Source organism: Nipponia nippon, unplaced genomic scaffold (assembly GCF_047370975.1).
Source record: "Nipponia nippon isolate SJK-2023a ecotype South Korea unplaced genomic scaffold, ASM4737097v1 scaffold_15, whole genome shotgun sequence".
In the NCBI taxonomy this organism is placed as follows: Eukaryota; Metazoa; Chordata; class Aves; order Pelecaniformes; family Threskiornithidae; genus Nipponia; species Nipponia nippon.
Genome location: NW_028262331.1, coordinates 6,356,509 through 6,382,598, shown reverse-complemented (window position 1 = coordinate 6,382,598; position 26,090 = coordinate 6,356,509). Strand labels below are relative to the sequence as shown.

The window sequence follows — 26,090 nt, the reverse complement described above, 5'->3', positions numbered from 1 at the left end:
TGGTCCGTGAGCAGGGTGGCAGGCGGAGGGAAGGCATCGTCCCGCGGCCGGGCAAGGAGGAGGCAGTGAAAGATGTAACGAGAGAGTTTACTTGGCAGAACACGGAGCAGGAGGCCGGGGGGCAAAGCAGCCCAGCCCCGGGGGGCTGCACCTGCAGCCGGGGGGCAGGGGCTGGGGCAGGGCCGGGGGGATGTGGTGGGTCCTGTAGGACCTGCGGGCGAAGGCGCCGGTCCCCGAATCCCGGTGGCACAGGGACCTGCACACCTCGGCGCTGCAGGGAGAGACAAGCAGAGGTGTCAAGAGGGGTCCGCGGGGCTCTGCTGGCCCCCCTCGCGCCGACCACTGCCACAGAGCCCTTTCTCCTTGCCAAACTGCGGCAAACCCCCAATTTAAGAAAAAAAAAAGGCTTTTTAAGTCTTAAAAACCTCTCCTTTGCTCCATCTCTTTGCCGATGGAGCCGAGGAGGGGGTGTTCTCCTGGGGCCCCCGCGGACGCGTCCCTCCGAGCGTGTCCCCGCACAGCCCCCGTACCCCACGGCGCCGAGCACCGCTGCGGCCAGCACGGCCCCCAGGCTGGCAAGGATGGAGGTGATGACGACCACGTCGCTGCCGCAGCGCACGGGCGCGGGGTCGATGGTGCTCGGGCTGCCGGCTGGAAGGAGGCGGGATGAGGAATGTGGGGGTACATGGAGGGCTCAGGGATGGTGCGATGGAAAGGGAGGGATAGGGTGGCCAGGGGATATCGGGAACCGCTTCTCCCCTCCGGGTTTTGGGGTGATGGCATAGGGCCGATGCTGTGCCACATGCTGGCACCCCAACCGGGCAGGTGTGGGGGACCCGTGGGGGGACAGCAGTGCCACCGGTACCTCTCCGCAGGAGGATGGGGTCAGACCACCTTGTCTCTGCTTTGGGGCCGTGGCAGCCCATCACCAGGAACTTCACCCTGCGGGACAGATACGGCGCTGACAGCACGGGGGGACGTGCACAGCCTCCGTGGGGAATTACCCCAGCCAGGAGCTGGGGGGTCCATCCCGCCAGCCTCACCTGTAGGGCCCCGGGGAGGGCAGGGGCCCGTTGCAGGGGTCCCGGCCACCCTGGCCCCCGCATGCCGTGTCACCCCCGACCCGCAGGATGGCCGGGCTCGGGGCCGAGCAGGCGTATGCGGCCGCCGCCATCTCCAGTGTCATGTAGGAGTGGGTGGTGGGCAGCCTCTCGTACAGGGGCACGTCGGCCCGGGACGGGGGGTTTCTGAAGGCGGCCGAGGCTGCATGGCACACACGAGGGGTGAGCGGCTGCAGCGAGGGTCCCCCGTGTCCCCCCGCCATGGCAGGGAGCATGTGCCAGAGCAGTGGGCACTCACCGTTGGCAAAAGCCACCGCCAGCCAGACGGTGTCGGAGGCGTTGGTGTGCTGGTCGAAGATGCAGCAGGGCCTCTCCAGCGCGAAGGTGGTGGCGGTGAGCTTCCCTGGCAGAGCCGCGGGGGGCACGCGGGGCACGTAGGGCAGCAGGGCTGGGGGGCAGGCGGTGAGCGGGGGGACACCCTGTGCTCCGCACTGCTCAGCAAGCGCCTCACCCCAGCCTGCATCCATGCTGGGGTCCACGAACACCGGTGCTGGCACAGCGGGGCTCAAGGGATGTTGGCAGTGCCAGCACCAGGGGGATGGCACCAGTGTGGGGATGCCCCAGCCATGCCCAGCCCCATAACTCCCTCCCCGGCACAAACACCTTGCAAAGACCCACGGGGAAAACACCTCGCAGCCCCTGCGAGCCCCCGTCCCCCTCTGCCCCGTCCCCCCCGGGGAGTCACCCAGGCCCGTGGCTGCGCCCGTCCCAGCCAGCGCCAGCAGCACCCACGGCAGCTCCATGGCGTTGTCCCGGTGGGGCTGGACGTGCTGCCCTGCTCCGCTCACCCCGTCCCACTGCCGAGGGGACAAACCGCCCTGTGAGCCCCTGCAGCGGGGACCGCCTGTCCCAAGGTGCTGGACCCTCCCAGCCCCACATTCCTGCACCGGCTCTGCCGGCCCAGCAGGACCCCGCGGGCAAAGGGGCCGGCTGCACCTCCCGGGTCACCTGCTGGTCCCAAACCCCCCAGGGAGCCACCCTGCTGGACCCCGGTGCCGAGGTGCTGGAGCGGGCTGTGAGGATGCGGGGCACAAGCCTGTGATGTGAAAGGGGAAACTGAGGCACAGAGGAGGCACCGGAGGCACGTTCAAGGACCAGTCGGCAGGAGTCGGAGGTTTTGTCGGGGCTATGGGGACAGCCAGGCAAGTGGTCCTGCACCCCCATTTGCCCCACCAGGACCTGACTCCCTGCGGGTGCCCCATGCCCACCCGGTGCCCAGAGCCAGGGCGAGGAGCGGGCCCGGGTCCAGCTGGTTTTGGGTGCAGCCAGCCTTGCCCCGAGGGCGGGGAAGCACTCCAGAGCCATCACACCCAAAGCTCACCCAAAACCCCAAGCGTTCAAGGCAAACGGTCCCACCCAGCACCGGGGGCGTGGAGGCACCCAGGGTCCAGGGCCACCCCATGCTGGCATTTCCCCATCCATCCTTCCCCCTCGCTGGCAGCGGGGCTGGGCCATGGCCCCCCTCCCTGGGGAAAGGCCCCCGAGCCCTTGGGACGGGGCCAGGGACAGCGACCCTGGGACGGGAGCTGTGCCACAGCTCAGGGGCCCCCGCCGCCCCCCCAGCTGCTCCCCAGGCAGAGGGGTTTGGTTTGAGGGCTCCTTCTCTGGTGTTTGCCAAGGGCAGCGGCTGCCCACTCCCGCGTGGAAGGGAATTTCCCCCCCTTCCCGAAGGGGCCGGGACCGCGCCTTCAGATTAAGTGGAAATGGGGCATTCAAAGATTACACAGCCCAGCTGCGGAGGGGAAAACAGGCGCAGCTGCAGCCTCCATCCCTCCCCGCTCTGCCAGTCCCTGCCTTATTGCCCTCTCCTCCCCAGCAGGGCCTGCCCCGGTCCCCGCCAGCAGCAGATGCCCACGGGGACATGCCAGCCCCCTCGGCCACCCCAGAGCCCTCCTTTGCGCTCCCCGGCGGGGCGAGGGAGGCCGGGTGACGCAGGGGGACACTGAGTCACAGTTTCAGCTGCTGGCACCCGCTACTGGGCCGCAGGGCCAGCATGCCTGTGGGGTCAAGGCTTGGCTAATAATAACCTCCCTGCTGCAAACGAGCCGGCACCGCAGGGGAGAGGGAGAAACCCCCACCCTGGGTCTCCAGCCAGGGCCAGGGGGACCCAAGTCTTTCGGTCAGACCTGTCCGGTAGCATTATAAGCACTTATTTTGGGATCTGTCCCCTCCCGGTTCCAACCGGCACCACGGCATCGCAGTCATGCTTTTGCCCCACGCCAGCCCTGGAGCCTTCCCCCTCCGCGGGCTGCAACCCCTGCCCCAGGGCAGAGAGGGGACCGGCTTCACCCCAGGGCAGAGAGGGGACCGGCTTCGCCCAGAGCAGAGAGGGGACCGGCTTCGCAGCATCTCCCTGCGCAGCGGTGCCCGAGCACCCGGCTCTGCTGCTTTCCACCCCTTTGCTGCCTGCATCCCCCCGCCGCGGGGGCTAAGCCGTCTCAGGGCTCAGCACCGATGTGGCAAGGATTTTAGGAGATGCCTCATGTCCCCGTGGCGGAGGATGTGACAGCCAGGGACGAGCCACTGAGCCTGGCCAGCTCACGCTGCGGTGCCCGGGCCCTGGACCAGCCCAGACGCGGGGAGGCTCCAACTGATTCACGCACAGGAGCATCTGCTGAAGATGCCTCGGGCCAGCTCAGCGGGAAATTCTGGCTTTGTACAGGGCTGGGTGAACCCTGCTCAATTTTCTCTTCAATTCACTGTTTTGATTGCTGGGACAACATGATCTGGGGATAGAAAGCTGAGGTTCAAACTCGAAATCTCTCCCTTTCGCAAGCAGGGTGGGAAAGGAGCAGGCACAGCCCGTTTCTGTAGAGCTCAGCAACACGTAGACACGTACCTGCTGCTCCCGAGGAGCTCCCAATTTTGCAGCATCCCCAGACTTGGCTGGGCGTTTGAGGGCTTTCTGCCTAGAACCTGCAGCAGAGGGTAACCAGGAGGCTGCAAGCACAAGATGGACACTGGGGAAAGCTCCAGCCCTTGACAGCTCTGAAAAACCTTTCATTTTTATATTGGCGTGACGGAAAGAACATCGCCCCTCTGCCGGTCCAGGACATGCTGTCCCAGGAGGATGCTGAGCCAGCAGCTACCACAAAGCACGGCCACATCCCGGATCTCCTGGGAAGGAGGTGAAATGGCAGCTGGCACCAGGGCCTCTGATGTGCCAAAGGGATTTAATGTGGGCAGAGCTCCTGGGACTTGCAGCTGGGGCCGGTGGCCAGAACAGCCAGAAACAGCTCTTAGAAAGGCTTCAGCTACCAGGTGACAAGAAGCCCGGGGACAACGTACAGCAAGGCCACCAGGAGTGGGGCAATACCCTCATGCAGGGTGCTAGCACTCGTAACGGGCAGAGTTCACGGTACAGGAACGTGCTCCTGCCCAGAGAGCATCTCTGATGGCAGCCTTGCACCGCTGCCATCCTGCTCACCGCCCAGCTGGCCGCAGAGGCGGGGAGGAAGGTGGCCTGTCACGGCCTGCTGGCACCAGCTCTCCCTGCAGCAGCACAAAGCTTCACCGGGCACAAACAGCCCCAAACTGCTGCCATTTCACCTGAGAGGGGGGGAAAAGAGGGGCAGGCCCTGCCAGAAGGGCTTCAGGACGATAGGAGTGGGGATGGCGGCTCGCAGCAAGGGCAGGGGGCTGCGACTTCCCCCAGGATGGACGCTGCTGGGTCACCTCTGCCTGCACCATGGCCGCGCCCCGTGTCCCGCCCCTGCAGAGATTTGTGTCCTTCCAGCAGAGCTGACCTTTCCCTCCTTTCTCCTGGCTGGATCGGGTGTCCCCAGCTCCACGGAGCGGGCTGGTCCCCCAGAGAGGGCCACCGAATGGGGAAGCACCCCAAGCCATCAGGCAGCTTGAAGGCAAAGCAGCGACTTGCCGTGGAAATGAAGTGTTTATTACGACCAAGCAGAGACGCAGGGGCAGGAGGGAGGAGGCTTTGCTGGAAGAGGCTCCTCAGAGACAGGAGGGAGGCCCTCGCTTGCTTTCCAGCTGGTCAAGTGGGAGCACGACACCCCCCCTCTCCCTGTCCTGTCCCCAAGCATCACCAGGGCAAGGTTCTGCCTTCACAAGGGGGTCTGTCACCTCAGGACCACTCTTCCCAGCTGGTCCTGGCTGTGGCCATCAACCCTATCCAGAGATGCAAGCGTGGTTTCTACAAAAATATCCTTCCCTCCCAAAAAAAAGGCCGTAGAGAGCAGGCAGGGCTCCCGCGGTACAGTGTTATTGCTCAGTGTGACAGGCGGTCAGACACAGGAACTTAAGGCAACAGGAATAAGTGCACTAGGTGGGCCCCGCGAGGCGTGCACGGCACAGCCGGGCCCCCGCCAGCTCATTGTCCCAGGCAGTCCTCGGTGACGCCCTGCGCAGCCAGCTCCGCCAGCACATTGTCCAGGTAGTTGGGGTCGGGGTAGCCGTGGCCGCTCAGGTTTGTGTCCATCTCCGTCTTGTGGTGGATCTCGTTCCACACCACGGTGTTGCTCTCACCGGTGGTGCTGGAGGTGCCTACTGTGAAAATCAGGCGTCTCTTCCAGGCCACCCTCAGGAGCTCCAGAACCTAGAGGTGGAAAGAGGAAAACCAAAGCTGGGTTCAGCAGCGAGGAGACTTGAGCCATGAAAGCAGCTTCCCAGAAGCTTAACAGCCTAAATCCTTGCTCTAGCAGGAGGAAACCAAAGATCCCAGCATCAGAAGGGATCTCCCTCACCTTCTAGTTACCCATGCGGTTCCCCTGATGGGAAGGACCATTCCCTGCACGTGTTGGTCTTCCAGGACTTAAAAAATACTGGCACAAGTTGAGACAAACACACCCACCCAGAGCAAACAGGGATGGGAAGAGCCAGCAGCTGGACTTTCCGAGCTCAGCAGTTTTAAGTGCAAACCCTTGTAACTGCATAGCCCAAGACAGGCCAGGAGTGTCTTCCCAAAAGATCAGATGGGATTTTGTTTAGTAAAGAGGGATGAAGGAGACTAAGTTTTCACAGTCAAAGCTGTGAAGAAGCAGCAAAGATCTTCAAAGGCAGAGGGGTTACAAATACATGTAAGCAACAAACAGCATGGACAACTACTAAGAACAGCTGGTTCGCATTGTGAGGACAGCTCCCAAAAGCAACCCTGTTGTGCCAATCCACCCACACAGGGCCAAGAGACAACCTGAGAAGGGTCACGTTATCAGGGTGCGATACCTTACCTTTCTGCCCTTCTCGTTGTCCGGTAGATAACAATAGCGAGGAAAGCCTCTTGCTGTGTAAGGCATCCCAGGGTTGGGGTGCTCAGGGCCCTGCAATAGATAAGACATATTTGGCATGGACACATCCATCTCCATATGAGTTGGACAGTCCCTCAGCAGCAGGATTTGACATAGCTCCATCTCAAAGCAGCTTTTCCATGTAAAAGGAGCAAGGTATTGCTGATGATGAGTATGAGGTATCTGGCTTGTTCTTGTGGGACATGCGAGTATTACGGGTCCTCCAAGAGCGGTCTCATGCTGGGATACAAAGCCAGCTCTTCAGATTACTGAAATTCTGGTGGGAGACAGCCCCAAACCACAGCTTTTTCCATGTGGCCTGATGACACCCTAAAAAGACCACCCAGCTCAAACCTTTGCAAGCTCACTGCAACCACTGAAACCTCAGGTGTGGGTTGCGAAACCAGATGTTGGGATCTCTCCCACCTTGTGAGCATGGGCTGAGTCTTCTCTGTTTCACACAGAGGTATGAGTTTTGACTGTAGGTGAAAGGCTGTTGCAGACCCTGGGGCCACTCCCGAAGGGGGAAAAGATCCTTCATGGAGGAGACTCAAGTCACCCATACACTGAAGAACAGCCAGTGCAGCTGCTGGCTCCAGGCGCCTCAGCCTGCTCCGTGGTGGGCTGCCAGCAGGTACGTACTAGATCCCTGTACTTCTGTGGGAGGCTCTCACAGCTTGTGCTATCTGGCAGCGGCTGTTCTGTGAGTGTGCTGTGCACTCACCTGGATGCCTCTGCTGATGTGATACACAATCTGGATTGTCCCGCAGTCCTTGTGGCCAGGGAGGGACTGAGGAAAAGTGGAGACCTCCATCCTCCCTTTGGGCTGAGTACCGGTTTTCTCTCCGTAGATGGTTTTACAAGAGGGGCACTGCAAACTCCCATCCTGCAGGGAAAGAGAAGCAGGCATCAGAGCTCCACGGCCGAGTCACCCGGGCACAGGGGACCTGGTGGGGATGGGCCAGCTCGGTACCTTGTTCCCATTGGAATACATGGCCAGCACGCAGAGCATGTGGAAGGAGTGCTGGCAGTTTGTCAGACGACCAACTGTCTCCGGCTTGATCGTGCTACACTCGCACGTGTCGGCGTAACCTGAGGGGGAGGACAGCTTCTCCATGCAGATGATACAGTCCTAGAGTCCAAGAGAGCAAGGAGAAAACCACCATGTAGTGTGAGCACAGGCTGATCATAACGACTGACCTACCAAGGAAGCGATCAAGGAGATGCTTCAGGAAGACGTGCCTTCAACTTTAATCCTTCCCTTTCAGGTTTAGGGGCACAGAGAGAGGTTTCCTTATCTGGCTGGTATCACCCCACATCCACCACCTCCTGGACAGCACAGGAGGAGAGCTGCCACCAGTCAGAGTGGGAACCGAGTATGGGTACGTCCTGCTCCTCTACAGAGCAGCTCCAGTGCAGGGCTTTGATCTCTGCAGTTTTGACCTCTACGAGCACTGAGAGGAGACCAAGGTCAAACTCCCTCCTCCACCCCAGGCCCTGCAGCCAGCTCCAAGGGAAACAGGATGGCATTGCCAGGATCCGCTACCCAGCCCACACCGTGCTTTCTCTGCCACAGTCCTCAGACGAGGACAAGTCACCAGTTACCACGTGTGGGCTTCAGGCAGTGCTGAGGCCTCTCCACCTACCATCAACAGCGCCACTGCAAGCAGCAGGAACTACCACATGGGATGCCCAAGGAAGGATGGTACTCAGGCATCCCCGTGATTTCCACGGCACCCCAGTGAACAAGGCCACTGGGCAAGCTGGAGTCACTTCACTGTCCTCTCACCTCATCAGCAGGAGAGCCCTTCACCTCTTCCAGGTACCTCTTCACCACCGCTTCTGGCTCGGTTGGTGTCACTGCACAAGGAGAGGGACGAGAAAAAGAGAGGAGAAGAAGTCAGACATGCTGTGAGGTATGATGGGCATGTGCAGGGTGAGCTAGAGAGAAGGGAGACAAGCAAGTCACTGGCCAGGACGCCAAGGAGAAAGGTTAGGGTTAGAGGGGGAGAAGAGGCTGCTCCAACTGATCCCTACAGGCCCCGCAAAGGCTTTGCTATCAGAAATGGCTACCACTAGGACCACGAGCACCGCAGATGGGAGAACCCACTGGCAGATGTTGGTGCCCTGTGCCGTTCACCCAGGGGTCCGCCCATAGCTGCTGTGCTCCAGTTGTCCCCACGTACCCCAGGCAACACCAGCCAGGTCCCAGCTGGGCTTTCTTTGTGCACACCAGAGGCCAACTAGGATCAAACTCAACCCAAGGACACTGTGGTTTACATCCTCTGTGCTGTCAAAGTAGAAAAGGTGTTCCCACATCACCCCAGCTGACATGGGACCCCCTCACACCCTGCCGCTGGCACCTGATAAGGAGAGACTCAGCAATACACTAAGCCTCAGGCCCTGTTTCAAGTACAGCAGAAGGAGCCTCGCATCCTTAGCACGAAATAGCAGCCTTTCAAACTTCCACGTACTCAAATCCAGCAAGACACAGCGCAAGTCACAGGGTGTATAAAGCAAACCAGCTTTATAACAGGTACCCTATTTGCAGCACACGACACTGATACCTTCGCATTTTCCTAAATATAGTCCCTGCTCCCCATCCACCCAGGCACGGGCACCTGAGCAGCCCGGTCCCCCCGGAGGTGTTACAGGATCACACAACACCCAGAGCAAGTTACCGCCGAGAGCATCAGCGGTCACCTCAACTCCCAGCCCATCCTTTCAGGGCTGCCCAGCAAGGCTTGGCTTAAGCCAGCAAGCATTGCACGCCTCTGCACAGCGCCCAGCCCTGGGTGAGAGGAGACGAGCTCCTTACCGACGATCAGGCCCGTCGCAGAGGCTGCCAGGCTCTTCCACCAGCCTAGGAAAGGACACGTTTGCATGAGTGACGTTATGAGCCCACCTGGCAGGAGGCAAAAGAGACCTCTCACTTGGCTTGGGGAGAACCTCACCCTTCCTCCCCAAATCTGCTTCTGGGAGAGATGAGGGGAAAGCAGTGCTGTGACGAATGGGCTGGCAAAGGCGTAGCTCTTCCTTCTCCATTCTCCTCCATCCTGGCCGGCTGAGCTGCTGGGGCAGTTCGGGGAGCAAAGGAAATGCTAGCAGGAGCTGGACAGGCCACAAGCATCCATGCCCAATGCCCAGGGCCTCGTGAGGAGTTGTACTCCAGCACTGTCCCAAAGAGCTTTGCTCTCGAGCTCGTTTCTAAGCCGCTGTAGAACATCAACTGAGCTTTAGCACAGAGAGTACTGCTACTCCAAACTGTCACGATCCCAGGTGGACACAGAGCATCACCACGTGCAACTGTCAGGCATCGGAGCTGTGGGCGTACCTGCATGACATGCATCTTCAGCTCTCCCCATCCACTTTGGGGCTTTCAAGGAAGCTGGAGGGTTCACAAGTGTTGCTTCTGTGGTTGAAAAAGCTGTGCATTAGAGACAGCCAGCACCGAGCTGTTCTGCCACCCCAAAAAGCAGCCTCTGTCACCAGCAGGGAGGGGTGGGTGCCATCTTCTGGATAACCACTTTTCATGGCAGAGGCAAACGCAGTGAAGCAGAAGGGCAGGACTGCTCACTTGCCACAGGTGTCATTAAACAGGCAAAGACCTGGATGGCACAGATCCTGTATCACATAGGAGCCCCTCGTTCCCGTGAACGCCAGCTCTGCGAGCGGCTGGTGCTATGGGGGCACCTCGACAGAGAGCACACGGTCGCCCTGCAGCAGAGGCAGCTGGGTGAGACACAACCAGGGAAGAGATGCCTTTTTGCTGCAGACAAGCTAGCTCGGGGCAACAGAAGAGAGCGAGGCAGAGCGCTAACGTGGGTGGAAAATCGTTTAGCTAAGGAAGACTGATGGACTGGGAGTTGGACTCTCCTAAATGAAGACACAGTCATTACGATGAGTTATTTTCAGAAGGGGATTCCTGACCATCCTGAAACACATGATTTCTGGCAGCAGTAGCAGGCAGAAGGGATAACTGAGCACACAGAGCAAAAAAAGGAGCCCACGACATGAAGGGATACTCCCTCCGAGTGCCGGGCAAGGAGGAGAGATGCCGGACATCTCAGGCAGAGCAGGGCTGTGAGGATCACCCTCTGGAGACCCTTAGTCAGGAAGGCGGTAACGATGAAATAAACATTAAGCCAAAGAGCAACATGGAAGCAGGTGTTTTCCACTCCAGGGGCATGCCAAAATCCCCTGGAAAAGCATTTCCAAGAACTGCCACAAGAAGAGCAGGAGACAAACAGGCCTGGGCAAGCCCCAGCCTTCCAGCTCTCAGGCCAAGAGCTCAGCAGTGCCAGGAGCTGCTTCAAGGCCTCATCACCAGAGCCCACAGGGAATGCAGCTCCTTGCCTTGCCTTTTCTAAAGGTGAGAAACGGGTCCAGGAATCCTCTCTGCTGGGAACTTGCTCGCATGCAGCAGATCAAGAGCTACCAGCCAGGAACGAGCCGCAAGGGGAATGCAAGCAGTCTGAAGTGTCTCAGCTCATCGTCAGAGCTCAGCTCGGTGGTTACTGTGCCTGAAGCCCTGCCAGCTGTGTGCTCTGTCGTGTCCCCGCTCCAGGCTGCCACAGGGTGGCACTTTTCACATGTGGAGGTTGGAACCAGGCTCTGGTTTGCAACCGCAGGAGACGGTTGGCTTCAGCTTGTTCTGCTCTGCAAGTTTTGGAGGGGACCTCGTGAGCAGGGCTAGCTGCTACCCACCATAACTCCATCCGCTTCCACGAGTACCCGAGCACGATGACCACCACGTTCCCATTCCTGAGGATCCCGTGCTGCCTGCTAGACTGATCACCCAGTCCTTCTCCATCTGGGTTGTGTTTTCCATGTGGCTCTTTTTGAAGTGACCTTCTTGTCTCCTCTGGCTATGGGCTGGAGAAAGCAGTGCCAAAAAGATGCACAGACAAGGTGGTGAAGACAGCAAGGGAAGCGAGCAGAGAGGGTGTGTGACACCAACAGCAATGCCTGCCCAGTACTTGGCAAACGCCTCTGCACAGCAGATCCGAGCAGCTTTAGAGCAATTCACCTTGTTCAGGATGGTGGAGGATGCTCCTTCCCTGCAGCCCCTGCTGTCCATTTCTCTTGCTGTTGACTTTCCTTCCTCTGTAGCAGCTCAGAGAAATGAAGAGAGGACTTGCCCAAGAACCGGCCAGGCTCATTTGAATCAAATCAATGAAAGGAGACAAAAATCCCGGTGCAGAGCCCGGTTAAGAGTGAGGACAAGAAAACTCTCTGCAGTCTGTGGGGTACAGCAGGGATTTCGGGCAAAGCAAATGGCGTTGCACCACCTCACCAGCTGGCATTAGGATGGAGCTGGGGGCATTCAGACAGGCCCTCAGCCATCCTTAGGAAACCCGTGCCTGATGGGTTTGCATTCTGGCATCTCTGACCTGTTCCTGTCACTTTGCTGGGATAACGCTCTGATGCATTTAGATCCACCAAGGTTGTCTGAGAGAGAAAGGGCTGGGGAGCCCAGATGCTTTAGAAAATCTGTCCCCAGCTGCACGTGCTTGAATGTCCAAGCCCAAGGAAGCCTTTCGATGCTGAGAACTTGGTTTCAGCAAGCGTAGCGAAGCCTACACAGCCGTCCTTGCCTCTGAAGAGAGGCCCTTCCTTGGGCAGACGCACATCTGGCAGGCCGCATCCCAGCGGCACAGGGGGGGAGCTGGAAGGCGGCTGGGAGGCCCAGCACCCGCCACGGCACGAGCCGCATATCCTTCAGCGCGTGAATCACTTCCTTACTGGACTGTTTGCTCCAAAAAAGTGTTTGCCTCCAAATCTTTGTTCTAGCCATCCCTTGGGATCATCAAAGCCTGTTCAGTCCCCACAGTTTTCAGGATTCAATAGCGGATTGGAAATGCAATAGTGGAATCGACTGATGCTGTTTATCACCAGCTGGCGCAATGCTGTACTATTGATTTATTTGGGATGTGAAGGAATGTTTACCATTCTTTCATTTACAAAGAGAGGAATAACCATTTTTTTTAATGCTTCCCCTTCCTCTCTGTAGATAATAAGTTGCTTGCTGAAGCAAGGGCTTTCCATGGGCAACATTTAACAGATGTGTTTTGAATCCCTCCTCAGCAACCAAATGCTTGCAGCAGTAACATACCTCCTTCTGTATCCCAAAACAAGCCATATGGTTAGCAGCAGACTCTTTTTTTGATACCCTATGCAGGCCAGACACAGGTTGTTTCTAGTTATTGCCATGGACAGTCACCCAACTCTGATCACCTCTGCCCTCTGTTCCCTGGACTTACAAGGGCTGGACCTACCGGCCTCACCCCCAAGAGGGCTGTCCAGAGATCAGGAAGGTGAGACGAGATTTGGTGTTTAAAGCAGGTTTCTCCACATTTAGCTAACCAAGCAACCAGGCTGCTGATCCTGACACAGAGCATCCCTGTTATTGCAGCCTGTCTCCTTTAGCAGATGGTCCCCCATGGGAACAGCGAGCTCCCCCAACTCCGATGGGCTCCCCGCTCCCACCCATCCCATAGGCACGGTCCACAGTCCCAGCTGTGGATGGACAGGACGTATGGGGAGCAATCAGAGTCAGCTGGGATTACTCCCCTCGCCTAGCCAGATCCCATCCTGCTCGGCAGGGAAGGACAAGAGTGCTCATCTCCTCTCCCTCCATGACTGCAGTGCTCCGCACACAACTGCCCACCCCAGAGAGGATGTGCAGGGAAACCTCCAAGCCAGGGGAAAAGCAGGCGGTGATCCATCAGCTGAAAGGGTAACAAGTGGCACAACAGACTCAAAGCAACGCCTTCTCCCTTCAGTCCCCCTCTGTGGCAGCCAGCTCCGCTCCCGAGTGGCACAGCAGCATTCGGAGAGAGCCGGACAAGCCGCTTGCCTCCCTCCCAGACAGCTGGTGGGGTCTCCGCTCGCCCCGAGCACGCAATCAGGCAGCAGCTGCAGCAGCCCAAGGAAGCGCAGCACTGTGCCGGCCGGCGGGAAGGCAGCGCTGATCCATCAGGATGGCAGACGCTGCCAGGCCGTGTGCCAGCACCGATAGCGCAGCGCCTGCCCGGAGACGACGGCTTCCCTGAGACCTGCGGCACCCACAGCGCAGCACTTGTCTGCGCCAGAGACATCATTGCCAAAACGGCAACAACGTTAACGAGTCCTGACTAATTAGTGCCTTTGTTTAGCGTAACCCAGCTATTCGCCAAGCTGGCTGCAATTCCAGCAACGTCGCCTTGGCCTGCGTGGGGCCAGGGCTTGCAGCAGCAGGAGGGAGCGAGAAGGGGCTCGGCAGGGGTACACTGCACCCACCACCACCCATTTTGGCCCCAGCCGGCTGTAGTCGGCACACTGATGGCCTCCTCCTGGATGTACAGCTCTTGCTAGAGTTCTCAGTGCTGGAAAAATCTGGAGGGGTGTGGGAGGGAAAAGGGCATGCGATGCAGAAGTTCAAGGCACAAAACAGGCCCATCTCTGCCTGTTGGCAGCTTCAGGGCCCATAAAGGGAAAAAGAACAGTCTGGCTGAAAGTCAGGCTCACTACTTTCACTGCAGGGCAGTGTTCCTAAGCCTGGAGGGGTGTTGTACAAACACAGCGTGTTCCTAGGAGGGACTGAGCACCCTCTTCATCCCAGGAGTCATGCACTCTGCAGGACCAGCCTCCCTGCCCCCAGCAGAGGGAACCCCACTTTCTAAAGCGAGAGGGGGGATTTTAGCAAACTAAAACAGAGAAAGGCACCCCCTTCTCACGGGTCAGCACTGGAAAGGGCAGAGCTGGCAAAGTGTCTCCTCTGCAGCACGTCCTGAACAGGACGAGGATGGATGGCACAAATCCTGCTGTGCCAGAAGGGAGAAGGAGCTGCTTGGTGCCCCTTCCCCAAACGCTGTCCCATCCCTCCTGCTGCTGTCCCCTCCCTGCTCCCCGGGCTGGAGGTGTCCTGGCCCCAGCATTGGCATTGGTGAGCTGGCAGGGAGGTGGCAGCCAGGCGGGTCCCCAAGCCCGACTCCGGGCACAGCCCTGTGGCTGAGCCAGCTGCCCGGACACCCCAGGGCCAAGGCTGGTGCCGGTCCTGCTCCAGCACACCCAGCCTTTGGCCAAGATGCGGCTCAGCAGCGCCGGCAGGCAACACGCATGTGCTCCTGGGTGCTGCAGCAAATGCTGATGAACCAGCACCTCGTGGAGAAAGAGGCCTTGCTGATGGGGTGTGCAACACCCGGCACGGCCACCTCTCTGCTCCTCGGCGGATACCTGACGTGGTGTGCGCTGCTTCACCCCCCAGCCAACCTCCCATCCTCCCCACCTGCCCCGTTTCATGCTCTGCCTTGCTGCTCTCCCCACCCCGCTCAGAAGTTGCAAGACATACCCTCCTGTGAACATCACACTCTTGCAAGCATCCCGGTCGCTTGCACCCACATCTCCTCTGCGCCGAGGAGGGGCTGGATGCTGCGAGCATGCTGCTACCGACAGATCCCACCAAGGAGAAGCCGGCAGCCAGCTGCACTGCAGAGGAGCGGGGCTGTGCATTTGTGGCCACACCTTGCCCTAAATACAGCTAGTTTCATGTCATTAACCAGCAGCAGGTGACCAACACCAATAGCAGGCCTGGCCCTCAGTTTTTCGGGCTCCTCCAGCGACACGGGCAAGGCAACGCCTCCGCGGGAGGGCCTGGCCTCTTTGCAACTCCGTTTTGGCACAGCTTCCAGGGCGTCCCTGCCACCCAGCCCTCATCCCCGGCTGCGGAGGGCTGCACTGATGCTGCCCATGCTGGGAGCAAAGCGCCAGAAGCCGGCGTTACCCCGCTGCCTTGCCAGCTGGCTCCGCGGCGTGAGATCCTCATCCAGCCCCTCTGCCACCCACCTCCGCTCCACTCTTCTCCTTCACCTCCCATTTTCCTTCGCTCCTCCTGTTCTTTGCTGCTTCTCCTGCCGCCCCCTGCTTTCTCTTCCCCCTCTATCACACATCCTACTCCACATTTGCTCTCTCCCTCCTTCTCGCCATTTGCATCTCCTCCTCCCAGCTCCCTCCATAATGCATTTCCACAAGATACCTCTCTCTGCGTTTAATGCCTATTTTCCTTCTACCAACCCGCCTGCCTCTTTCGGACAGGTTTGGACCTCAGTTCCCCATCAAGCCTCCTCACTGCATGCACGGACTCCAAGGAGAGAGACCCTGGCACCAACAAACTCCCCTGACAGCCAGGTGCCTCTTCCCCTCCACCTCAGGGCTCTTCCCTCTTTCCTAAATGCAAGCATCTCCATGTTGAACACCCCCCCACCTCTAGTCCCCCCTTCGCTTATCTGAAGGGGGAAGCACCTTAGGTCTGGTGCTGGTTGACCACCCCAGGACACTTGTGCTGGGGTTGACAAACAACCCCTACAGCTACACCAGGCTGGATTCACACCTACTCCCACAGAGTCCCAGGGCTGCTACACACAGATGGGATCCAGGCTCGAAACTGGGAGCTCATCGACTCTGCAATGGCAAGGGTGTGGGATGCCAGTGAGATATGAAGAGGAGAAATGAAGGCCCTGCCCTGGAGGTGGCTCAGCTCGGCGGGAAAGCTGGGGTAACCCAGCCCTTCCTGCCAGGGCATGTCCACCAGAGAGGGCTCCACTCCGCTCCCTTCCACTCCAGACAGAGGTGGAGAGAACAAACCCTTTGCAATTTGACCTTGAAAGCCCTGTATGACTCAGGGGCCCGCTTGTCTGGAAGATCCTTCTCAGCCCATGACTCAACTGTGACAAGCATGGCTCACAAGCAAACCTTCGCTTGAGAGCACGTCTGGATTAAACGCTCTCCTTGATGGTCCCTCAGCTCCCAGACCTGTCCCACCAATGAGTCTGAGAAGGTCCTGGTACGTGGACGCCCAGGGCTCCCCAAGAGGGAGGCTGCAGGAGTCTGACATGCACAGAGAACAACTGGGCTGCTCCGGCTCTAACGACTGATGGAAACGAGCAGAGCTACCACAGGACAGGGTATACTTTATCATCTTATTTTACAGCCTGTCAGAGACTGTGCAGGCCAGAGGAGACGTGCCCTGCTTCTCCCCTCGATGGGACGAACATCATCAGTCAAATCAGAAGAGCCAAGAGGGTGGGGGAAGAGACAAGAGGAAAGGAGGGAGGCAGAACAAGTGCAGAGAGATAAAGAGAAGGAGATGGAAGCAAATATCAGAGTTTGAGCAGGAACTACCTTTCTTGGACACTTTCCTCCCCTCCTTAACTGAGCTGTGTTTTTTAGTGGCTTTATGGGTGCTGGCAGCTTGCGGCACACAGGTGAGGTGCACGGGGAGTCCAGCGGCTGACATCAGAATAGCCGTCATGCCTACAGCGGGTACGAGATCAACATGCAGGAAGGAAACAACGGGGAAACACATTCATTAAAAAAAAACTTTAACCTTTCAAAGAAAATTAAAAAAAGATAAAATAAAACAAAACCCAAGCCCTTGATTCAGAGGACATAAAACATCCGAGAGGCAACGGGGTTGGAGTCAGCACAAGGACAGGATCCAGAGGCTTTTAGAGGGAGGAGCCCAGGCAGCAAATTAAAGCAGGGAAATACGGGCACAAGTCTCACCCGTGACCCTCGGAGCTGGTGCGTGAACAGGACCTTCCTCTCTGCCTTGGCTTTAGGGCTCCTCAGGCACCGAGTCTGCCGGGGTGCAAAGTCCTCCCGCTGACCGGAGCCCTGGAAGCAGCCCTGACCCTGGGGGCCTGAAGGATGAGGGGCATCACCTGTAACCCCTAAAGGTCCTGCTCAGCTACTCCCCCCGCTAAAGCTACGTGTTTCAAAGGCATCGCACCAAACCGATCCCCAGAGCGCAGCTTAACTGCCTTCGAAGGCTGCAGCAGCGCCGGGCTGACCGCGGGCTGGAGCTGCCCCGCTCGGTCCCCTGCCAGACAGGCCCCATGGAGGCAGCCCCTGCTCACCCCATGCCGTCTCCTCCTTGGCATTCCAGTTTTTCCTGGCACCCCCAGCTGCAATGCAATGCAATTCTCGCCCTCCCCCATCCCAGCCAGCCGTGTTCATGGGATGCAGTTTGTTAAAGCTAATGAATCATTAAAAAGGACAGCCATTCCCTGAAGGTAAAATTGGCACACAGAGAGCTACAGGACTGATCATGCTGATCTAATATGATGTTTGCCCATGAAATACAAGCCGGTTACAAGTCATAACACTTCTAAGGGACCATATTGCTGTTAAACTTACATTCAGGAAAACACCTGCCTTTGCTTTCCCAAGAAATGACTTCCCCACCTGCAACAGCCATCGCCAGAACTAAAAAAAAAAAAGCTCATGGTTGCAAGCTGAGAGCAGACAACCTAAAAGCCAGCGTTTCCCCAGAAGTCACCTCTGACAGCAGACCATGCAAACCCACATCCTAACACTATGGAAATTCTTGCCAGCATCCTGCATAATAACTCACGGCCAAAGTTGAGATTTCTAAGGATTTTCTTTTTTCAAGCCTCTATTCAGCTGGGTTGGGAAAGGAAGATACACGAGCACATTTGTTTAGGACAAAAATGAGGTACCTTGCCCAGACATGACTGAAAATAGAGTTATGATGGGAAGCATCAGCCAGCTTTGTGTGCAAGTGGTAGGACTATTTTCTGCCTCAAACATGCAACCAGTCAAGAACCCATGCCTTGTGATTAGAAATCCCCTGTGCAAAGCCTGTGTCAGTGCCCCACAAGCAGAGCTACCCCTGTGCAGGGCCAACCACGCTTTCTGCCTACTTCACATAAGGTCCAAGCCCAATAAATATCCCAGAACCTGTTTCAAGTCCTCTCTTGATACACAAAGTTGGATGGTTTTAGTAAAACTTCCTCATCTAAGGACCAAAAGACAGACAGAAAGGGTTTCATGAGACGGGAAGAGGGGCACAGGCAAATTTCCCCAGGGTTACCCAAGAACCTTTGGCAGAGCTGGTCTGGCCAGAAGAGCAGGCTGCCCAACGCACGGTGAAACCACGCGCTTCCAAATGGAAACAGGTAACACAAACCAGGCAGCCGTGGATCACCCTCATCAGGTACCATCACTGTTGATGAGAGGTGTAGCCCCCCAGTTCCCAGGAGCTGCAGGGCCAGAGGAGGATCTTCAAAGCCTACAAACACCGAGTTAGTACCCCTCACCCTACCGACAGCACCGGGCTGTTCCCAGCTGGTACAGCCCAGAGCCCCTGACGGCGGTACAAGCCAGCAGGCCTCTAACTGAACATCGGATCCAGAAATTTCATAATCAAAATAACTTCCTTTAAGTCTTGAACTAAAGACCGCAAGACTATTGCGTGCTCTCAACCCCGGTCTAAGCCAGCAATCCTTCGCTACTCCCAGGGAGCCTTAAGCAGCAGCTTAAGTGTTCCCGTAACAAAAGCTACTTTTCTGAGTGAGTGAGTCCAACTGAACACCTGAAGCCCAGCAACTGCACCAAAGCTGCCGCCTGCACGTGCACCAGGCAGCTGCTTTCCCCTTTCAGCAGGTTAAAGGACAGTCAGAGGTATTCCCAGAAGAACTCAGGCTGGTTAGAGAGCCTAGAGGAACAATATTCCCAAGAAACGGGCAAGATGCTGGACCTTCCCACGGCTGGGGGGGATCATCTCAGACAGCCTGACCCCACCGGGGCTGCAAATGCAATTCCCCAGAATTGGTGCAGAAAAGGAAACGGCAAGGTTGCCTCCAAAAAACCTGCTTCTAAGCGGTGCGATCACACTGATTGCAGAGACTGACATTTGAAAAGCAAGTCCAAAGACTAACAGAGATTATCACCACCTACACACAGCTGACTGATAGGCAAATGCAAAATTAATGCTTTCTTCTTAAGAGATCAATACTGTCTTGCTAACATTAACATGCAGAGCCCATTTAAAAAAAAAAAAAAATAAAGGAACACAACAGAAGCAGAGGCTGAACAACTGACTTCAGACTCAATGTGGAGAACAAAATGTTGCCTTCAAAAATCAGACCAGAGCCACAGAACCTCAGCTGAGTTCAGTTACCCTCTAACACAGACCCTCTCATATCTGGAATAACACGTCCAAAACCGCCTGCCAGCATCATCAATCATCGCAAAGAAAAATAAACATTTATTCCAGGAACTTTCTCTTTCGTTTTACGAGCTGCAAATGCATCTACAACTCCACACAGACATACAACACAGGGCAAACGTGGGACCAGCAGAATGACCCCCAACCAAATGTTCTCAATCTTAAACCGGCCAAGAAAAGGTAATTTTCCATTTTTACCTTTGGATGCCTTCAGAGATACACACAATGAATCATCTTCTGCAGATTCAAATCAAGAGAGCATTCAAAAAGGGGCTGTTCTGGTGTTACTTTGCTCTTCTGGCTCATCTCAAAACCCCGCAGCAATGCCTCCTTTAAAGCTCTAATACAATACTGGAAATCTTAGCATCTAACAATCCTCCCACAAGTTTGGTGACAAGAGTCCCCAGTAAGGGATCTCCTGTGATCCAAGCCTTACGTGTGAGTAGGTGTTAATACAAAGTGCCAAAACAATACACAGACACACATCACATCTGCAGATTGATTCTCCAATTCTGACCTGTAGACACAACAGTTTCAATTCAAACTCATTGCAGGCATCTGTGGAGTTATGTCAGGAGCAAATCTGGCCCTGGACCTGGATAAATTCTCACCTGAAGATGCAAGGGCCAAGCTGCAACCAGATAAGCTTGCCCAGACCAAGACTGCTTTGGATGCCCGCACATTCCTGCAAGGGTCCCTGCTGCTCCCTAGCTACTCCAGGAGCTTGAAAAATATTAATATGTTCACACTTTCCATTTGCCACTGCGTTTCTTCCCTGCAAGGACTGCAGGAGGGAAGAGACAGAAAGCCTTGCAAAGCATCCTTTGGCATCTGAGCCGATCCTGCGAACGTGTGCAATAAGCACGCTCAGAGAACTGCCTCTTTTCTCTTGCTCAAAGCACCAATTTGGCCAGAATTACAATGTTATGATTCCTTAGGGTAAAGCTATTTTCACTGAAGCTATGACAACATCCACCAGCTTTTCTTAGCCTGCCATGTAAATAAGGCACTTTTGCAATATCCTGTGCAGAAGCTGAGCACGGGAAAAACACCCCTTACATAATGTAAGGAGCGTTGACCACAGGCTTCCTCACGTACCCAGCCTAACGTGCCGCTCCGGTCACTGGCTCTGGCTACTGATCTGTATTTGCACAGACCTCAGACTGATGTGCCTTTGGTTCCAGTCCTGGGTTTAAGCAGGTAGAGGGGAAAAGGCAGAGCTGGCCTTCAAATAACATGAGATCTCAGAGAAGCACTGCTAATTTGTACGATTATATCCACCAGCAAAATTGTTATGGTTGCTATGTTCCCAAATGCCCCAGCTCTAGGAATCCTGTGAACAAGAAACACTTGGTTTCATTTAACAAAAAGCGAATTCCCAGTCTTCATCTTAAAAATAGTATAAGAAGGGCCTTCATGTGACCGCCTAGTCCACCCCCCAGCCCCAAGGCATACAGCTAAACTACATTATTCCCAAGAGATTTTAGTCCAGCTGATCCCTAAACACCAACACTGTGGTTCAACAGTTTGCTCAGACCTCTGTGCTGGCATTTCACCATGCTAACCAAATACTGAGGGGGAAAGAAAAAGCTTAAAAGCCAAGTTTCCACATACACCTTGAAGTATTAAAACAGCAGAAAGCAAGGAAAAAAATTTTTTTGTACAAAACGTTTTTAAAAGTCGGCTTCATGATTTCTGGGATCCCGAGTGGTGCTTCTGGAAGACGTGGGGTTGACAGCGTTACAAATCTCTCCCTCAAATCCCCAGGCGTTCATCACACAAACGAAACCCAGCTTCTCATTCAGACCTGCAGGATCCCACATCTGCTGTTTATCCACCAGAAATTCCCTCTGCATCCAAGAGATGCACCTGCAGCATTTCGAGACCGCCCACAAGATTCAGGGGTTTTATTTCTCCTGTGTCAAACCAGAGCCAAAGCTGCTGAGAGGCACCTCGAGACGGAGACCAAGGGTTGTGAGACTTCTGGACACGCTTCCCAGAGTAAAGCCTTCTTCAGTTCACATCCGAGACTGCCCTCTCCCCCGTGTCACCACGGAGCCCTTGGGCCCCGGCCTTTCCACCTCTGATGCTGAAGGAAGCAGTCATGCAACGGGAACTGGGGGAACAAAAGGGGCCCAGCCTGTGTGTTAGAGAATAACCTGAATAATAAGTAACTCCAACACCACCTGCAGGATTTTAAATATGAACAAAATACCACTTCCCAGAAGAGGTCCTAGAAACAGAGAGTGACGCACGGAGGGGAAGAAGGTGTCCCTAAAGACACAGCTAATTAACATCTCAATAAAATTTGGCCTTTTTACCAGAACTCTGCTGCTTGCTTTTTACCAGAAATGTTCCCAGAGATTTATTTTCCTTTTGCTTGCTAATTAACTTGTCCAGATCTTTCCTCTGCTTCTATGTGATTTTAAGGACAGACTCAGATTCACATTTTTCTCCGCCCTTGCACCTCTGAGGTCTGTCACATTTGGCAGAAGGCAGCACAGCACCCATCAAAGCTGTGTCCTACAAAGACCTGGATCTGATGGAGACGCTGGCCCCGGGGAGCTGCTCCTGCACTGACCACACTCAGCCCAGCCCATGCAGCTCAGCGTGCCTCTTGCTACCTGCCTCATGGAGAGCTAAAGATCATTAAAATGAATAATTATTCCCTCTTTTGCACCCCCAGCCTCCAACAACAGATATCAATTACAAACTTAACCTTTTCATTTTATTTTATTAAATGGTGGTAAATGGCTTATTCTACTGAGCTCTCCTGCAGCCTTACATATCTAAATGTTGCACTACAAGGCATAAATGACCCACGCATATTCACCTCTTCCAAATTAACAGTGGATGACTTGCACGTGCAGAATGAGATCACCGTTAACAACATAAACACAGCCTGCATTCACCAGGGCTCTTCAGTTTTTTGCTGTATTTACCTTTATGTGATTAAGTACCTAATTACACAGTCAGTGCTAATAGCCAGGGGATGAAATTCAGAGCTTTTATAAGCAAGGGGACTACTTCTGCTCACGCCATCCACCTAGACGAGGTCTGAGCTTGACTTTACACCTCAAAGACTGATTTGCTAATGGGAAGACAGATGGGTCACTTGCTGTCAGAGGACACCCAGTATCAGTCTTTACATGGTGCCTGTTTGGCTATAGAGACATGCAAGGCACAGTTTTCATGATGGTATTAACATTAGAAAACTGATCCCAGGGATCATTTTTAGGCAGGGTAAGGCCTGAGACTTGAGAGGAGACCAAATACCATCATCTTTCCTGGAATAAGGTGGCAACCATTTTCTCTAAGAGCGAGAACGTAACTGTCTCTACATGCTCAGGAGCAAAGTTTGGTATCCAAGGAGCTAATAACCTCAACAGACCACGCATAGACAAGAGCCAGAGGAAGGAGAGGGTTAACAGATACTCTGTAGTGCCTGAAATAGGTAAACCCCAGAAAATACCACACACCAGGTCTTTTCCACTCCTCTACCCCTGGGTTACCACGTTACGATACGATTTCCAGTGCACAGCCGGTGTCAGTACGGAGAAGACATCTGCTCTCGGCAGAACACCCATCTCCCCAGGCACCACCGCACCAGGGTCCCGCGGTTTGGCACTGGCTGAGTCAAAACAGAGCAAACGCACCGACGGTTTTTGGCATGGAAACGCTTCCACTGAAAGCTGCAAGCGCGAGTTGTCATTTTCAAGGCAACGCCATTTCATGTTTAACAGGCAAATCTACTCTGAAAAGGAGCATTGAAAGCTGGCACTTTCATCCCTCCCAGACACACTCCTTGGGTATATTTAGCATCATATCCACAGGTTTGGATGACAACAAGCAAACCTGAATTCTGTAGCCACAGGAGACAATGTCTGATTCAACTTCTGTCCCCTCCTTTCCCCAAGACAAGGCATCACAATCATTTTTTAAGCTAAACACCACCTGAGCTTTTGTAATAAAACCGCATTAAAAAAAACACATTAAAACGCACACACCATCTCACACCACTCTTCCCCCTTGACTTGAAGAAAAGTAGCAAGTAACAGCTAGCACTGAGCTTGACCCATGTGCTCCCCCCTGCTACTTGCTCATCCACACCTAAGGGAGAAGATGAATACCCAACCCCCAAATAAACCCACTCATTGTGAGAGCCTCAGGACCAGCACAGGTGAGAAAAAACAGTTACTAAGGTTTGACCATCCCATTCTCCTCCGAAATTTGTCCTCTTTGCCTTTCTGAAAAGTCTTTGGGACTAAAAGCCTAAATGCCAGCGACATTTCAGACTCCTCCTAAAAACTAACAAAGGAAAGTAAGTACTACAGAAAGGTAAACCGTGTGCCTGTGTAACCCTAGGGACAAAGTGGGTAAAGCAGAGCGGGATCCTTACCTGCCAGGGCCTGGTTCACCTTGCTGGGTTTGGGCATCTTGACTGGCAGGTTTGGGGTGCTGGAGAGAGAAAAGAAAAAGGGACAAGTTCAACAGCACAGATCAATCACTGGCACAACAGAGACAATCCAGCAGTGCACTGTTCCCTCCTGAGGGCCAGGGCCCTGGATACATTAACAGGGATTAATTGCTCAGATGAGCCTCACCTGGGACCCCCACCCACACACCCTTTGCCCACTGGTCCAGCAGCTATATTTAAGGAGCCCAGTTCCTTGCCAGAGCTATGTAGTAGGTTTACTTATCTCCAAGGTGGACCTATCTCCTCCTGGCTAGATGCTGGGCCTGATTCATCCCTTCTTCTTACTGAGGCCTGTTGGTAGACCCTGTTGTCAACCCCCTGCTCTGATCCTGTGATGCATCCCTGCTCTTGCTGCTCCACCACAGCCGACCTGCACTACGACAGACTGCTGCAACAGCAGGTCTGTGGCATGAGCACACAGCCAGGAACTGCCGGGCTGCAGTAGACAAAGTTCATCTTAAACCTTCCAGGTGACTTGGTCTCCAGCCAGAGAAACAGTGCTCACCAGAGCATGAAATCCCATGCTGCGTGAGAAGTTGCAGCTGTACAGATCAAAGGAAGCAAGCATTATCACCCCCTACTGCTTTCCAGATGGGGAAACTGAGGCTGAGAAAGGCCAAGAAAAGCACTCGAGCACATGCCACATGCAGCTGTAGCTGTGGGTTGAACAGAATCAAGCCTTGACTCTCCCTACACAGCCAAGGGGTTACTGCAAGATGTGGGAACAAGGGAGGAAAGATTGAAGGAGACTTAGAATAGTTTGGCACCCACCTTCTTTTGGAAATCAAGAGGATTTGGACACTAAACATCCCCTTCAGGTTCCTAATCTACTTGTTTTGGCAGTGTTTCCCAGCACTGGCAGCTGCATCTCAAGCTAGTTGGGGATACAGGGGCAGCCAGGGTCATGCAATTAGCTGATGGCAGCAGTTAGGAAGGAAAGGGTAAGCAGCAGCATGAAAGCTGATGAGGGGGTCACTAGAGGAGAAAGCAAGCTGGATCCACGTAAGCAGAGCAGGAACATCTGAAATCCAGCATGCTGGCACAGGGAAGCCACCCACGGACTTTGTCTCAGGTGGCACAAGTGCCTGGGATGGACGCAGGCTTGTGCACATCAGCTGCAGTGAATACACAGTGCAGACAACCATCTCCAAGGACTCCCCAAAACTACATCAAACCTGACCAGGCAGGAATTCACAGAGCAGACTGAGGTGATCAAGTGCCCCAATGCCATCTGCTATCTAGGGGGAACCTAATTCTCTCCAGCTGGGGCGCAAGAGCTGACACTGTGCCCAAAATAGCATTGCAGACAGAGGTCCCTCCTTTCAGCCTTGCTAAAATCTTTGTCCATGTTTCCATGACAATGACCAGAGCTGAAAAGATTTGGGAGCGACACAGGTGCCTATCAACAGAGACGCATCCCCGCCTCCCTCTTCTCCTACCTGCTGCAGTTTGAAATAGGTTCCTGCATATGCGCTGAGCTCCTTGAAGAAACCCCCGGGCAGGACCCAGGGCTTGGGGCCGCTCTGACAGCCTGGCCAAGTGACACCAGCTCTTCTGGACCCTTAAAAAGCTCTCCGGACTGCAGAGGTTTCCCTTGTGTCTCTTTCAAAGACTGCGTTTTCCCCGCTGCTGCCCCCAATTTCGCAATGTCTTCAAATGATGCAACAGATTATTCTCGCTACAGCCCAATTCAAACCCACCAAATACAGTGGAAATCCTCCCCTCAATTTCAAAGGGCTTTGAATCAGATGCTGTGACTCCTCTTTATGACTTTCTTCTTTCGTGATTCAGCCTCTTCATCATAGCTCTTTCTCAGGTATTTCCCTTCTCCTTCTCTATCTCATCCCTTTGCTTCATTTCTGCTCCTACCTATGATGCTCTTCAGATGGCTAGTAGTGGGGCTGCTCTGTCTCCAGCTGCAGACAAGGAAGGTATTTGAGGACCAGATCATGAAAAGGAACTTGAGAGACCTGCCCCCACAAATCAGAGGCATTGGACCTCCTTTCCCGCAACTGAGCAGCCGAGAAGACAACACGGTGCCTGGGCCCCCCCTCCACCCCAGTCTGCGACACCATATGCGACTGAAGCTGAAGAGCTTCGTCGTCACACCATGAAGCACAGCAGCCACCTTGGGTGCTTTCACTTCCCCATGGAAAGTAAAAATACAGCAGAGGACAAAGCTGAAGCTTCAGCTCTGCCAGGAAAGCAGATGGGCAGCGGGGGATCCTTCCAAAGGG

General features: G+C 55.1%; 2 protein-coding genes across 8 annotated transcripts in view; both read right to left on the bottom strand.

Annotated features, from left to right (window-relative positions):
- Positions 1-87: 87 nt before the first annotated feature.
- On the bottom strand, positions 88-1,701 carry LOC148056301 (uroplakin-3b-like). The gene is given in 7 exon segments (XM_087752080.1): positions 88-271; positions 531-651; positions 866-942; positions 1,044-1,263; positions 1,360-1,552; positions 1,607-1,666; positions 1,669-1,701. Coding segments are annotated over 7 exon segments (888 nt in total).
- A 3,626-nt stretch (positions 1,702-5,327) lies between these two features.
- Positions 5,328-26,090, bottom strand: part of DTX2 (deltex E3 ubiquitin ligase 2) — a 39,159-nt gene continuing 18,396 nt past the window's right edge. For 4 of the 7 annotated variants that reach the window (XM_087751759.1, XM_087751760.1, XM_087751761.1 and 1 more), the window contains 8 exons: positions 23,776-23,834; positions 17,543-17,611; positions 16,526-16,657; positions 8,154-8,224; positions 7,338-7,496; positions 7,089-7,250; positions 6,308-6,397; positions 5,328-5,676 (listed from right to left, as the gene is read on the bottom strand). In XM_087751759.1, the coding sequence (XP_087607885.1) occupies positions 5,452-5,676; positions 6,308-6,397; positions 7,089-7,250; positions 7,338-7,496; positions 8,154-8,224; positions 16,526-16,657; positions 17,543-17,611; positions 23,776-23,834 (967 nt within the window). In that variant the 3' untranslated portion in view covers positions 5,328-5,451. Of the gene's footprint in view, positions 5,677-6,307; positions 6,398-7,088; positions 7,251-7,337; positions 7,497-8,153; positions 8,225-9,182; positions 9,270-16,525; positions 16,658-17,542; positions 17,612-23,775; positions 23,835-26,090 lie in introns of all 7 variants that reach the window. The other 3 variants (XM_087751762.1, XM_087751755.1, XM_087751757.1) reach the window with 3 other exon arrangements.